Source organism: Pseudophryne corroboree, chromosome 3 (assembly GCF_028390025.1).
Source record: "Pseudophryne corroboree isolate aPseCor3 chromosome 3, aPseCor3.hap2, whole genome shotgun sequence".
Classification (NCBI taxonomy): Eukaryota; Metazoa; Chordata; class Amphibia; order Anura; family Myobatrachidae; genus Pseudophryne; species Pseudophryne corroboree.
This window is the reverse complement of record NC_086446.1, coordinates 223966330-223980667: the sequence shown is the minus strand read 5'-3', so window position 1 is coordinate 223980667 and position 14338 is coordinate 223966330. Positions and strand designations below refer to the sequence as shown.

Sequence of the window (14338 nt, the reverse complement as noted above, 5' to 3'; positions counted from 1 at the left end):
CAAATCCTTGTTTCCTGTACCGCAGGTTCATCAGAAATGTGTAAAACATCTTTTATAGCCACAATCATGTACTGAATACTCTTAACTAACCGTGGATGTAAAGCTGCCTCAGTGAAATCGACCTCGGAATCAGAGTCTGTGTCGGTATCAGTATCTACCACTTGAGTAAATGGCCTCTTTTGCGACCCGGATGGGGTCTGTACCTGAGACAAAGCCTCTTCCATGGACTTTTTCCACACCTGCGTCTGTGACTCAGACTTATCTAACCTCTTTGATAAGGAAGCTACATTTGAATTTGGCACCTACAATCTTTAAGCCACCCAACAAACTCCAGTAACATGCTGCCCAGGGCGCCACCCCCCCTCCCAGCGCCCTGCACCCAGTGAAAACCGTTGGTGATGTGTGTGGGAGCATGGAGCACAGCGTTACCGCTGCGCTGTGCCTTTACTGAAGTCTTCTGCCGTCCTGAAGTCTTCTGATCTTCTCATACTCACCCGACTTCTGTCTTCTGGCTTCTGTGAGGGGGCGACGGCGTGGCTCCGGGAACAAGCAGCTAGGCGCACCAAGTGATCAAACCCTCTGGAGCTAATGGTGTCCAGTAGCCGAGAAGCAGAGCCCTTAACTAAGAAGAAGTAGGTCTACTTCTCTCCCCTCACTCCCACGCTGCAGGGAGCCTGTAGCCAGCAGGTATCCCTGAAAATAAAAAAACCTAACAAAGTCTTTTCTAGAGAAACTCAGTAGAGCTCCCCTAGTGTGCATCCAGTCACTCCTGGGCACAAAGTCTAACTGAGGTCTGGAGGAGGGGCGTAGAGGGAGGAGCCAGATCACACCCAGATTAAGTCTTTTTAGTGTGCCCAAGCTCCTGCGGATCCTGTCTATACCCCATGGTCCTTTTGGAGTCCCCAGCATGCTCTAGGACGTAAGAGAAATAATAATACACTGCTCAAAAAAATAAAGGGAACACTTAAACAACACAATGTAACTCCAAGTCAATCACACTTCTGTGAAATCAAACTGTCCACTTAGGAAACAACACTGCTTGACAATCAATTTCACATGCTGTTGTGCAAATGGAATAGACAACAGGTGGAAATTATAGGCAATTAGCAAGATAGCCCCAATAAAGGAATTGTTCTGCAGGTGGTGACCACAGACCACTTCTCAGCTCCTATGCTTTCTGGCTGATGTTTTGGTCACTTTTGAAAGCTGGCGGTGCTTTCACTCTAGTGGTAGCATGAGACGGAGTCTACAACCCACACAAGTGGCTCAGGTAGTGCAGATCATCCAGGATGGCACATCAATGCGAGCTGTGGCAAGAAGGTTTGCTGTGTCTGTCAGCGTAGTGTCCAGAGCATGGAGGCGCTATCAGGAGACAGGCCAGTACATCAGGAGACGTGGAGGAGGCCATAGGAGGGCAACAACCCAGCAGCAGGACCGCTACCTCCACCTTTGTGCAAGGAGGAACAGGAGGAGCACTGCCAGAGCCCTGCAAAATGACCTCCAGCAAGCCACAAATGTGCATGTGTCTACTCAAACGATCAGAAACCGACTCCATGAGGGTGGTATGAAGGCCTGACGTCCACAGGTGGGGGTTGTGCTTACAGCCCAACACCGTGCGGGACATTTGGCATTTGCCAGAGAACACCAAGATTGGCAAATTCGCCACTGGCGCCCTGTGCTCTAAACAGATGAAAGCAGGTTCTCACTGAGCACATGTGACAGACGTGACAGAGTCTGGAGACGCCAAGGAGAACGTTCTGCTGCCTGCAACATCCTCCAGCATGACCGGTTTGGCAGTGGGTCAGTAATGGTGTGGGGTGGCATGTGCTCGCCAGAGGTAGCCTGACTGCCATTAGGTACCGAGATGAGATCCTCAGACCACTTGTGAGACCATATGCTGGTGCGGTTGGCCCTGGGTTCCTCCTAATGCAAGACAATGCTAGACCTCATGTGGCTGGAGTGTGTCAGCAGTTCCTGCAAGACGAAGGCATTGAGGCTATGGACTGGCCCGCCCGTTCCCCAGACCTGAATCCAATTGAGCACATCTGGGACATCATGTCTCGCTCCATCCACCACAAACTGTCCATTAGTTGGCGGATGCTTTAGTCCAGGTCTGGGAGGAGATCCCTCAGGAGACCATCCGCCACCTCATCAGGACCATGCCCAGGCGTTGTAGGGAGGTCATACAGGCACGTGGAGGCCACACACACTACACTGAGCCTCATTTTGACTTGTTTTAAGGACATTACATCAAAGTTGGATCAGCCTGTAGTGTGTTTTTCCACTTTAATTTTGAGTGTGACTCCAAATCCAGACCTCCATGGGTTAATAAATTTGATTTCCATTGATAATTTTTGTGTGATTTTGTTGTCAGCACATTCAACTATGTAAAGAACAAAGTATTTAATAAGAATATTTCATTCATTCAGATCTAGGATGTGTTATTTTAGTGTTCCCTTTATTTTTTTGAGCAGTGTAATAATAATAATAATTATAACTACATCCCAAGATGGTAATGGTACTGTGATCAAAGTTTCCTGCATATTGTCATAACACCATGCCACAATGTTTTATAGTATGCTATGTGCTTACAGATAAAAGGAATATGTGATGGGATAACAGTTTGTAGCAGTGTATAATAGATAATGTGACGGGGAGACGAAACTGGGTGTGAAAAGTTTAAACTACCGTATATACTCGAGTATAAGCCGAGTTTTTCAGCACATTTTTTGTGCTGAAAAAGCTCCCCCTCGGCTTATACTTGAGTGATGCTCCCGGAGTCCTGTGCAGGAGCAGAGCGCAGGGAGCAGCCATGAGGGAAGGAGGAGGAGGAAGGGAGGGGGACTCGGGAGCCGCAGCAGCGCACTGTAATTGGTGCATCAACCAGTGACGCTGCTGCAGCCATCCTTCTCCCTCTCCATGCTCGCTGAAGCGCCGCCCGCCTCCTCAGCCGCTGCGTTCTGTCCCAAGGCCGGCCACCGCTGCCCGCACCGCCTGCCGCTGCCTGCACTCCCGTGCCCAGTCATTGATGGTGAGTAGAGACAGGCTACGGGGGTGGGGGGGTAGTTGGGGGCTGGGCATATCTGGCACTATGAGGGCATACGGTATCTGGCACTGTGGGGGCATATCTGGCACTATGAGGGCATATGTGGTACTGTGGGGGATTATCTGGCAGTATGAGGGCATATGTGGCACTGTGGGGGCATATTTGGCACTGTGGGGGCATATCTGGCACTATGAGGGCATATGTGGCACTGTGGGGGATTATCTGGCAGTATGAGGGCATATGTGGCACTGTGGGGGCATATCTGGCACTATGAGGGCATATCTGGATATGAGGGCATATCTGGCACTGTGGGAGCATATCTGGCACCGTGGGAGAATATGTGTATCTGGCACTGTGGGGGCATATCTGGCACTATGAGGGCATATCTGGATATGAGGGCATATCTGGCACTGTGGGAGCATATCTGGCACCGTGGGAGAATATGTGTATCTGGCACTGTGGGGGCATATCTGGCACTATGAGGGCATATCTGGATATGAGGGCATATCTGGCACTGTGGGAGCATATCTGGCACCGTGGAGGAATATGTGTATCTGGCAATGTGGGGGCATATCTGGCACTATGAGGGCAAATATCTGGCACCATGGGGGCATATCTGGCAGTATGAGGGCTGTGTACGGCTAGAGCTGCATTTCCCACCCTAGGCTTATACTCGAGTCAATAAGTTTTCCCAGTTTTTTTTGTGGAAAATTAGGTGCCTCGGCTTATATTCGGGTCGACTTATACTCGAGTATATACGGTACCTCAGATTCTGGTAAAGAAAACACTACAAGCTTTGTGGTTTCTCTAAGTTGAAACTGGATGAGGTCGAATTAAATTGACTTGATAGTTTTAATGGGAATCGGTATGAAATACCTACAATCAAAATCCCGACAACAATGGGCCGACGGTCAAAATCCGACAATTTAAAATGTCGACAGGTCAAAAAGTCGACAATAATTTTTCATTGTTTTTTGGCATGTATGTCGACATGGATTATATTCGCCCCCCAGGACCACTGGGATGGTAAAGTATGAACAAGTCGGTTTCAATGAAAAAATCATGTCGACTTTTTGACCTGTCGACATTTTAAATTGTCGGATTTTGACCGAATCCAATGGATTTAAATGTCGGTATGATGACCTTGTTGGTATTTTGACCTTGTCGAGATTTTGACCGTCGGTAAACTACTTACCTGGCGTGCCTTCCACTGCGTCCCCGGGGCTGGTAATGATGAAATACATTCTGCACATGTGCAGAATGGATTTCCTACTCCTGATTTTCCCCCCTCTTCGGCAGTGATGTTGCGGTCTGTGAATGCTGACATCACTAACAGAATTGCTCCCCAGAATGCTGTGGGAACGACACTCTGGGCCTCATGTGTCGAAATTAAAAGTGTGACTTGGGAACACAATTCACTTCTGAGCACTAATATGCTGATCTCTGCGTGTGGATAGGCCACAATTGTGAAATCGCTGGACAAAAATCTTGACAAAGAAAGGAAAATTAAAAAAATGTAAATATATTTTTAAAAATAAAATCTAAACTTAATTACAAAAAAAAGACGATTTCTTGCTGTTTTTGGGAAAAAACTTAGGTACTTTATTATCTCTCTTCGCTTTATTTCTCTCTAAGGCTTACTACATAGTCCCTACCAACCCCTTTTATTTTTCAGGCACAGTCTGTAACATGGCAGTATGGAGCTGATTGGCTGGTACTTTAATCTCTCTCCAAGGCTTAGTACATAGGCTGCTCAGTCCAAGTGGTAAATACAGATGGGCATACTAAGATATAAGAATTTTAGTGACTGGATGCTGGTTGCCATGACGACAGTCCTCCAAACATTTCAACTAAGAATGGAGGCCTATATAAACACATGTAAATAAAAAAGGAAACCACTTACTTCTCCCACTCAGGAAACCAAGTAAGGCTTTGCCTTGTGAATGTCACCAAACCTGTAGGCGCTGATAAAGAAAACAATAGCAAATGTAAATATGAAATTAAATACTTGGCAATACTTTTCTAAGATTGGAGACCCAAACTCACCTCTCTCTGTGACTCTCCGAAAGTAACAGAATAATGTTTTCAGCTTTTCTGCTTTTCTTGGATTTTTTCCTTCAAACAATCTGAAATCAAAAGTTTGGGAGTCTTATATATGCCAAAAAAAAGTTGCAATTGTACAATAAACATATTATTCTGTTAACATCTTTTAGATCTGATTAGTAAGTATGGTTACATAAAAAAATCCTTCCCATGACAACAAGCCATAATATCAGACCCAAATAAACATGTAATGCAGAGGGTGTGCACATTATAGACTTACTGACAGTAGACTGCACATCACAGACATCATCAAATGAAAGCTATTTGTGCATTGTATTTTCTTTTAGGACCTGCAGGCCATAGGTGGGGAATAAACTAAACAAACAGTAATGCTCCCTTGTAATAACAATATGTAGTCCACATTATGTGTTTAAGCCTAAAGCAAGATTAACTGAACACATTAATGGTGACATGCATTAGAACTAAAGTTTGCCCCAGGATTCTAGTAGGAAATAAAAGCATCATCCAAACACAGTAACATAAAAAGCCAGTATGTCTTTACAATGGTTTCAAACAATAGAGGAAAAAATCACTTTGGGCTACAGGTTACAAAGCCTGTGATCAATTTAATATTTCACAACAATTTTCTTGAGACATGCTGGAGACCCATGTATTTATTATTATTATTATTATCCTTTATTTATATGGCGCCACAAGGGTTCCGCAGCGCCCAATTACAGAGTACATAAACAAATAATCAAACAGGAAAACAGCAACTTACAGTTGACGACAATATAGGACAAGTACAGGGTAAATAAACATAGCTACATCAGCAGATGACACTGGAATAAGTATCAGGTGGCAGAAGACTGCTGGATTTGGTGCAGCTGAAGATTATTAAAGTAAGAAAAGGGTAAGCACATGAGGGAAGAGGGCCCTGCTCGTGAGAGCTTACATTCTAAAGGGGAGGGGTAGACAGACAGGAGTGAGACAGATGGGGTACATAGAGAGCGTGGAACAGAGGTTTAGGATGAGATTTGGCTGGGTTTGGTGAAGAAGTGGGTCTTGAGAGCCCGTTTGAAGTTTTGTAGAGAGGTGGAGAGTCTGAGCGGGAGAGGTAGGGAATTCCAGAGAAGTGGTGCAGCACGTGAAAAATCTTGGAGGTAGGAGTGGGAGGAAGTAATCCGTAGGCAGGAGAGTCGGCGAGCATTAGCAGAGCGAAGAGGACGGGTGGGAGTGTAAAGCGAGATAAGATCAGAGATGTAGATGGGAGAGGAGTGGGCGAGGGCTTTGTAAGCAAGTGTGAGAAGCTTGAAATGGATTCTGAAAGGGAAGGGGAGCCAGTGAAGGTCTAGTAAGAGAGGAGAGGTGGACGTAGTGCGTTAAGTGAGGAAAATGAGCCGGGCAGCAGCATTGAGGATAGATTGGAGTGGAGAGAGGTATTTGTCAGGAATGCCAGTCAGGCGGAGATTACAGTAGTCCAGTCTGGAGATGACCAGTGAGTGGATAAGAGTCTTAGTAGCATCCTGGGTCAGAAAGGGTCTGATCCTGGAAATATTTTTTAGATGAAAACGGCAGGTTTGTGAGAGGTGCTGAATGTGTGGTTTGAAGGAGAGGGAAAAGTCAAGGATTACTCCAAGACAGCGCACTTGGGGGGTAGAGGAGATAGTAGTGCCATCAATAGATAATGAGATTGTAGGAGGTGAGGTTATGCGGGAGGGAGGGAAGATGATCAGCTCGGTCTTAGACATGTTAAGTTTAAGAAAGCGCTGGGACATCCAGGAAGAGATAGCAGAGAGACAGTTGGAGATACGAGTGAGGAGAGTAGGGGAGAGGTCTGGAGAGGAAAGATAGATTTGAGTGTCATCAGCATAGAGATGATATTGGAAACCAAAAGAACTAATGAGCTTACCTAGTGAGGACGTATAGAGAGAGAAGAGAAGAGGACCAAGGACAGAACCTTGGGGTACTCCTACAGTAAGTGGAAGTGAGGGGGAGGTGGAGTCATGAGAGGAGACAGAGAATGAACGGTCAGAAAGGTAGGACGACAACCAAGAGAGGGCAGTGTCACGCAGACCAATGGAGTGAAGGATTTGCAGTAGGAGAGGATGGTCCACAGTGTCAAAAGCAGCAGAGAGATCAAGTAGAATAAGTAGAGAGTAGTGTCCCTTAGATTTAGCAGCACGGAGGTCATTGCATACTTTTGTAAGGGCAGTTTCAGTGGAGTGGAGAGGACGGAAGCCAGATTGGAATGGGTCAAGCAGTGAGTGTGAGGAAAGAAAGGAAGTAAGGCGGTTGTAGACAATACGCTCAAGGAGTTTGGAGGCAAAAGGGAGGAGAGAGATGGTTCGGTAGTTGGAGAGAGTGTTTGGATCAAGGGTAGGTTTTTTAAGAATAGGAGAGATGAGTGCGTGCTTAAAGGCAGAGGGGACAGTGCCTGATGAGAGGGAGAGATTGAGAAGGTGGGAAAGATGGGAACAAGCAGAAGAAGAGAGGTAGCGGAGGAGGCGGGAGGGGATAGGGTCAAGTGGGGAGGTGGTGAGGGGACAGGAACGAATGAGGGCCATGACTTCCTCTCCAGATGCATGGGAGAAAGATGACAGAGTTGGTGCGAGGGATGGGGAGGGTTGGTAAGGGATGGGAGAAGGCTGGTTACTGATGGTCTGGTGTGATGTGATGTCCTGACGTATGGAGTCAATTTTGGATGTGAAGTAAGTGGCAAAGTCAAGAGCAGAGAGTGAGGAAGGGAGACGAGGTGGAGGTGGGCAGAGGAGTGAGTTGAGAGTGGCACAGAGGCGCCGGGGGTTGGAAGACTGGGAGGAGATGAGGTTCTTGAAGTATGACTGTTTAGCAAGAGAAAGGGCAGCACTGAAGGATGAGAGCATAAGTTTGAAATGGAGGAAGTCTGCCTTAGAGCGTGATTTCCTCCAGTGTCGCTCAGCAGTATGTGAGCATTTTTGCAGATATCTGGTGCATTTGGTGTGCCAGGGTTGAGGTGTAAATTTGCGAGGGTGAATAGTGGTTGGTGGAGCAACAGAGTCAAGAGCAGAAGTAAGGGCAGCATTGTATGTGGAAGTGGCTTGTTCAGGGCATGAGAGAGAGAGAATAGGAGAGAGAAGTGAGTCAAACAGGGAGGAAAGGAATGTGGTGTCAATAGCTTCAATGTTACGCTTAGTGATGGTAGCCTTAGGAGGTAGAGATGGGGAAGTCGAGAGAGATAGGTTAAAGGAGAGCAGGTGGTGGTCAGAGAGGGGAAATGGGGAGTTGGAAAAATCAGAAATATCACAGCGGTGAGTGAAGACCAGATCCAGTGAGCTCCCATTCACATGGGAGGGTGAGGAGGTCCACTGGGAGAGACCAAGTGAAGAGGTGAGGTTAAGGAGTTTAGAGGCAGGGGATTGTGTGGGGATGTCAATAGGGATGTTGAAATCGCCTAGGATAATGGAGGGAATGTCAGAAGAGAGGAAGTGAGGAAGCCAGGAAGCAAAGTTGTCGATGAATTTGGAAGCAGTGCCAGGGGGGCGGTAAATGACAGCTACTCTAAGATGGACTGGTTGGAAGAGGCGTATGGTGTGGACCTCAAATGTAGAGAATATAAGGGATGGTTCTGGTGGTATGAGTTGGTAGGAGTAACTAGAAGGTAAAAGGACCCCCAACACCACCCCCATGGCGACCCCCAGGTCGGGGGGTGTGTGTGAATGTGAGGCCCCCAGCAGAGAGAGCAGCAGCAGAAGTAGTGTTAGAGGGCGTAATCCAAGTTTCAGTAATGGCTAGTAGGTGTAGGGAGTTGGAAATGAAAAGGTCATGAGTGGGGACCAGTTTGTTACAAACAGATCTGGCATTCCAGAGGGTACAGGATAGGGGGTATGAGTTAGTGGGAGAGATGTGAATGAGATTTTCAGGGTTGCTGTAGCGATGAGGTGGGATTAACTTTGAGGGCAGGGATGATGAGAGAGTAGTGATGGTACGGGTGCCTGAGCTAGGAGGGGAAACTGCAGGAGGTGGGCAGGGAGGGAGGTCAGTGTGGTGTGGATGGGGGTGTGGGGAGGTGACAGGGAAGGGAGAGAGGGAGCAGGGCTGAGTTGTGGGGTAGCAGGACCATGGGGCAGAGGTGAATGGAAGTGGGGTAACAGGAAAGGTGGGGGAAGGAAACAGAGGGATGGAGGGGAGACAGAGGAGGGGAGAGAGGAGGAGGTGTAGGAGACTAGGGGGGGGGGAAGGATAAAGATACATTATTAGGTAGACACTGAGTGATGTGGGGAGTATAAGAAAGCCTTGACATAGTGTTAAGTAGGTAAATAGGTTGAGGGAAAGTGGAAGTAGGAGAGGAGACTAAGGGAATCCGAGCAGAAGAATTGCAGAAATGCAGGTGAGAAAAGCAGTGTAGGCTCAAGGGGTGTAGATTTAGTATGAGATGAGTCAAAAGCGTAGATAAAGTGGGTGCAGAAATGTATTTGGAGTGTAAGAAATGAAAGGATTGTGAGAGGTTTAAGAAGCAATGGTAATTATGTTAGATTTTTTAAGTGTTTGCAGGTAAAATTGCATTGGTGCAGCTGTGCTTAAAAAACAAAATTACAATAATACAGATACAAGCATTTGTAGGTGAAATGGACGGTTTTTGAAATGTCCAAGTAAGGTTGTTCCGTGCTATTTAATCAGATGCAACAATCAGGAGGTGAGTGATCTGAGGAGTAAGTGACTCACATTTGTTATTAGTACCCACAGTTCGATTGTTTGGATGGTTAAGTACAAATTAAAAGGGAAAATAATAACAATGAAAGTCTATACCCTTAGTGAAAACTACTTGAAAGGGTAAGAAAAACAAAATGGTGTGTGAGACCTCCATAGGAATTGCACATTTTTGGTCATGTGCAGAACAGACAGAATTTTTTTTTATTGTTCGAGTTAATATGAAAATAGTTAAGCTGTATACACACTACAATACCCCTTTTCCACAGACTTCAAAATCCCTATGATTTTGGTCAGTGTAAACACAACCACCCTGGACTAACTCCCAGTTCCCATACCCTGCTCCTGACCAGGTTTCACGGAGCTGAGACACAGGAAATTGCCATGATGATAGACCCGGCAATCTCTTGGGTTGCAGTATTAAAGGGATATAAGATTACTGTCCAATCTTTCTGGTTGGAGCAAACCATCTCGTAAAATATGGGAGCAAAAGACAATCAACTGTTTGCTACAAAAAGCCAGAAAATGGACAAAAATGGTTGTTCGGATAAACTGGTTACATCAAATGGATTTAACCAATATGAATGGCCATTTTGTCTGTAGTCCAGTGTTTGGGAGCAAATGGTCATTTGGTCCCCTACTGTATATTAATAGATTTTTTTTCCTAACTGGAAAACTTGGACAGATAATTGTATAGTGTGTATCTAGCTTAAATGTCTGAGTATCACAATTCCAGGCGCTGCGATTCTACAGATACGCCAATCTGAGAAAACGGCCCATAACACCATACTGTTTACCTCAGCGTGTGTGGTAAATCAACGCGGTAACTGCCACCAGCAGAAGTATCTTTTGGGTCAAGCCCAGGGTGAGCTCCTGCTCTCATCCGCAAACATTAATACATAAAAAATAGGTAGCATGAACTTCTCTGGGTTTGGGTGTGAAAACACAGATTCCAGAACTAAGATTAAGATTTTTAATCCAAGTCAAAACTTCAAAGCTTTTACTGTAGTTACAGAAAAGAAAGGTTACAAGAATATAATAGTTTAATTAGTCACACAAGTATTTACAATTTCAAGAAACAAGGGAGAAAAGGAACAACGTTCATATCTCCTAGTCAGGGCCGAACTCCGATTGAGGAGAAGTCTCCTCTGGTAGGTATGTTTCATCATGATTGTCTAGTTCCCTTCACGACAAAAAACAACTTTCAGCCAGAGTGTCTCGTATTTAAACCCACTGCAAGCCCCCTCTGCAACTCCCCCTCCCCCAAAAAGCATTTTGGCCCTCCCAAAACCAAAGTGTAATGTGTCTCATCTTACACTGTGGGGGTTTCAAAGCCATTCTAGCAGGGCTGATACTTTCATCTTTTATGGCTTGCTTTGAAGCTCTGGGCATGATTTTATAATCAGGAATGGATCAGACTTCAATTGAATATACCGCTATATCCGGCAAGTTTTTAGTTTATGTATGCTACAGAAGGGAGGCGCACGGGACTGTACACTCCAGAGAAGGCTTCATTAAAAAGGGAAAGCGCCGGTAGATGCCAAGGCAGGATCCACATGTGAGTGGCTTGTTGATATTGGGGACATCCTCCTTTACCCTATTGCATTGTATTCCTGACCAGGAACTGGGACACAGTTATTTTATACTACAAAGAACAATTTATCTAAGGACAGTTCTAAATAATGGATTTCAATATAAAGTGCTCTATAAAAAATAGGATTTTAATTACCTACCAGTAAATCCTTTTCTCATAGTCCGTAAAAAATGCTGGGGTCCACATTAGTAACATGGGGTATAGATGGGTCCACTAGGATCCACTGGCACTTTAAGAGTTTAATAGTGTGGGCTGGCTCCTCCCTCTATGCCCTTCCTACCAGACTCAGTCTAGAAACTGTGCCCTAGGAGATGAGGCTGGATGTGCACAACCCCTTTCAGAAAGGTCTGAACTTCAGGGAGGGCAGCCAATTGTTTCTGGAAGAAAATGAATAAAGTCGAAATATGGACCTTTATGGATCCCATACGCAGGCCCATATCCACACCTGTTTGCAGAAAGAGGAGAAACCGTCCAAGTTGAAACTCCACTGTAGGAAACTTCTTGGATTCACACCAAGACACATTTTTTCCAAATGCGATGGTAATGTTTAGACATTACTCCTTTCCGAGCCTGTATCAGGGTAGGAATAACCTTGCTCGGAATACACTTCTGGGCTAAGATCTGGCGTTCAACCTCCATGCCGTCAAACGTAGCGACGGTAAGTCTTGATAAGCGAACGGTCCCTGTTGCAGAAGGTTCTCACGAAGAGGAAGAGGCCTTGGATCTTCCAGCAATAATTCCAGAAGATCCGCGTACCAAGCTCTCCTTGGCCAGCCTGGAGCAATGAGAATTGCCTGAACCCTTGTTCTCTTTATGAGTTTTAAAACTCTTGGAATGAGTGGAAGTGGGGGGAACACATACACTGACTTGAACACCCACGGTGTTACCAGGGCATCCACCGCCACTGCTTGTGGGTCTCTCAACCTGGAACAGTACCTCTGAAGTTTCTTGTTGAGACATGAGGACATCATGTCTATATGAGGCACGCCCCAAAGACTGGTCACCTCTGTGAACACATCCTGATGGAGGCACCATTCTCCTAGATGGAGATTGTGCCTGCTGAGGAAGTCCGCTTCCCAGTTGTCCACTCCTGGAAGGAACACTGCCGACAGCGCCACTGTGTGCTTTTCTGCCCAGTGGAGGTTTCTTGTTACCTCTGACATAGCAGCTCTGCTCTTTGTTCCTCCCTGTCGGTTTATGTAGGACACTGTCGTAACATTGCCCGACTGTACTTGAATGGCCTGATCTTGCAGAAGATGTGCCGCTTGGTGCACACCTTTGTATACGGTTCTTAGTTCCAGACTGTTTATTGGATCACCCTCCTTGGAAGGTTTCCCCTTGAGTGACTGCGCCCCAACTTCTGAGACTTGCATCCATGGTTAGAAGGATCCAGTTCTGAACCGCGAACCTGCGGCCCTCCAGAAGGTGAGGCATTTGCAGCCACCAGATGAGCTAAATCCTTGCTTTCGGCGACAGACGTAGCCTCTGGTGCATGTGTAGGTGAGAACCCGACCACTTGTCTAGGAGATCCAGTTGGAAGAACCGAGCATGAAATCTTCTGTACTGCAGAGCCTCTTAGCATCTTCCCCAGAAGGAGAATGCACTGATGAACCGATACCCGGGCAGGCTTCAAGACATCCCGGACCATTGATTGTATTACCAACGCTTTCTCCACCGGCAGAAACACCCTCTGCACTTCCATGTCGAGGATCATCCCCTGGAAAGACAATCTCCTTGTCGGCTCCAAATGTGAATTTGGAAGGTTCAGGATCCAACCATGTTCCCTGAGCAGATGAGTCGTGAGAGCAATGGACTGCAACAACTTCTCCCTGGACGACGAATTTATCAACAAATCATCCAGATAAGGAATTATGTTCACCCGCTGTCTGCGGAGAACAGTCATCTCTGCCATCACCTTGGTGAACACCCTCGGTGCTGTGGAGAGACCGAATGGCAGTGCCTGGAACGGATAGTGACTGTCTAACAGTGCAAATCTGAGATAAGCCTGAGGCGGCGGCCAAATCGGAATGTGGAGGTACGCATCCTTGATATCTAAGGATACCAGAAACTCTCCCTCCTCCAAACCTGAGATCACTGCTCTCAGAGACTCCATTTTGAATTTGAACTCCCTCAGATAAGGGTTTAACGATTTCAAGTTCAAAATCGGTCTGACCGAACCATTCGGTTTCGGTACCACGAAAAGGTTTGAATAGTAACCCATGTGTTGCATAGGAGGTGGAACTTGAACAATGACCTCTGATTTTTCCAATTTTTGGATGGCTTCCTGTAGTATAGCCCTTTTCGTCAGTAAAGCTGGCAAGCCTGATTTGAAGAATCGGTGAGGTGGGAGTTCTTGAAACTCCAGCCTGTACACCTGGGACACAATATCCTGTATCCAGGCCGGACGACACCCAGACGTGGCTGAAATGTCTGAGTCTTGCACCCACCAGCCCGTTCTCCAGGCTGTACGGTCCACCATCATGCTGAGGATTTTGAGGAACCAGAAGCAGGCTTCTGGTTCTAGGAACCTGTGGTGCATGCTTTTTGGATTTTGCCTGACCACCTCTAAAGATGGTGGTAGGGGGCTTGGACTTCTTTGTCTTTGCGGTCCGAAAGGACTGCGACGGTGATGAAGAAAATAAGATTTTAAACCTACCGGTAAATCTTTTTCTCCTAGTCCGTAGAGGATGCTGGGGACTCCGTAAGGACCATGGGGTATAGACGGGCTCCGCAGGAGACATGGGCACTACAAAGAACTTTTAGTATGGGTGTGCACTGGCTCCTCCCTCAATGCCCCTCCTCCAGACCTCAGTTAGAGAACTGTGCCCAGAGGAGATGGACAATATAAGGAAAGGATTTTGTTAATCTAAGGGCAAGATTCATACCAGCCCACACCAATCATACCATATAACCTGGAATATACGCAACCAGTTAACAGTATGAACAAAAACAGTATCAGTCAAAGA

General features: G+C 46.3%; 1 protein-coding gene across 8 annotated transcripts in view; it reads right to left on the bottom strand.

The window, feature by feature from the left end:
• The window catches only part of PARG (poly(ADP-ribose) glycohydrolase), a 330974-nt gene that overhangs the window by 95114 nt on the left and 221522 nt on the right, over positions 1-14338 (bottom strand). For all 8 annotated transcript variants that reach the window (XM_063958841.1, XM_063958842.1, XM_063958844.1 and 5 more), the window contains 2 exons: positions 5093-5172; positions 4950-5010 (listed from right to left, as the gene is read on the bottom strand). In XM_063958841.1, the coding sequence (XP_063814911.1) occupies positions 4950-5010; positions 5093-5172 (141 nt within the window). The remainder of the gene's footprint in view (positions 1-4949; positions 5011-5092; positions 5173-14338) is intronic.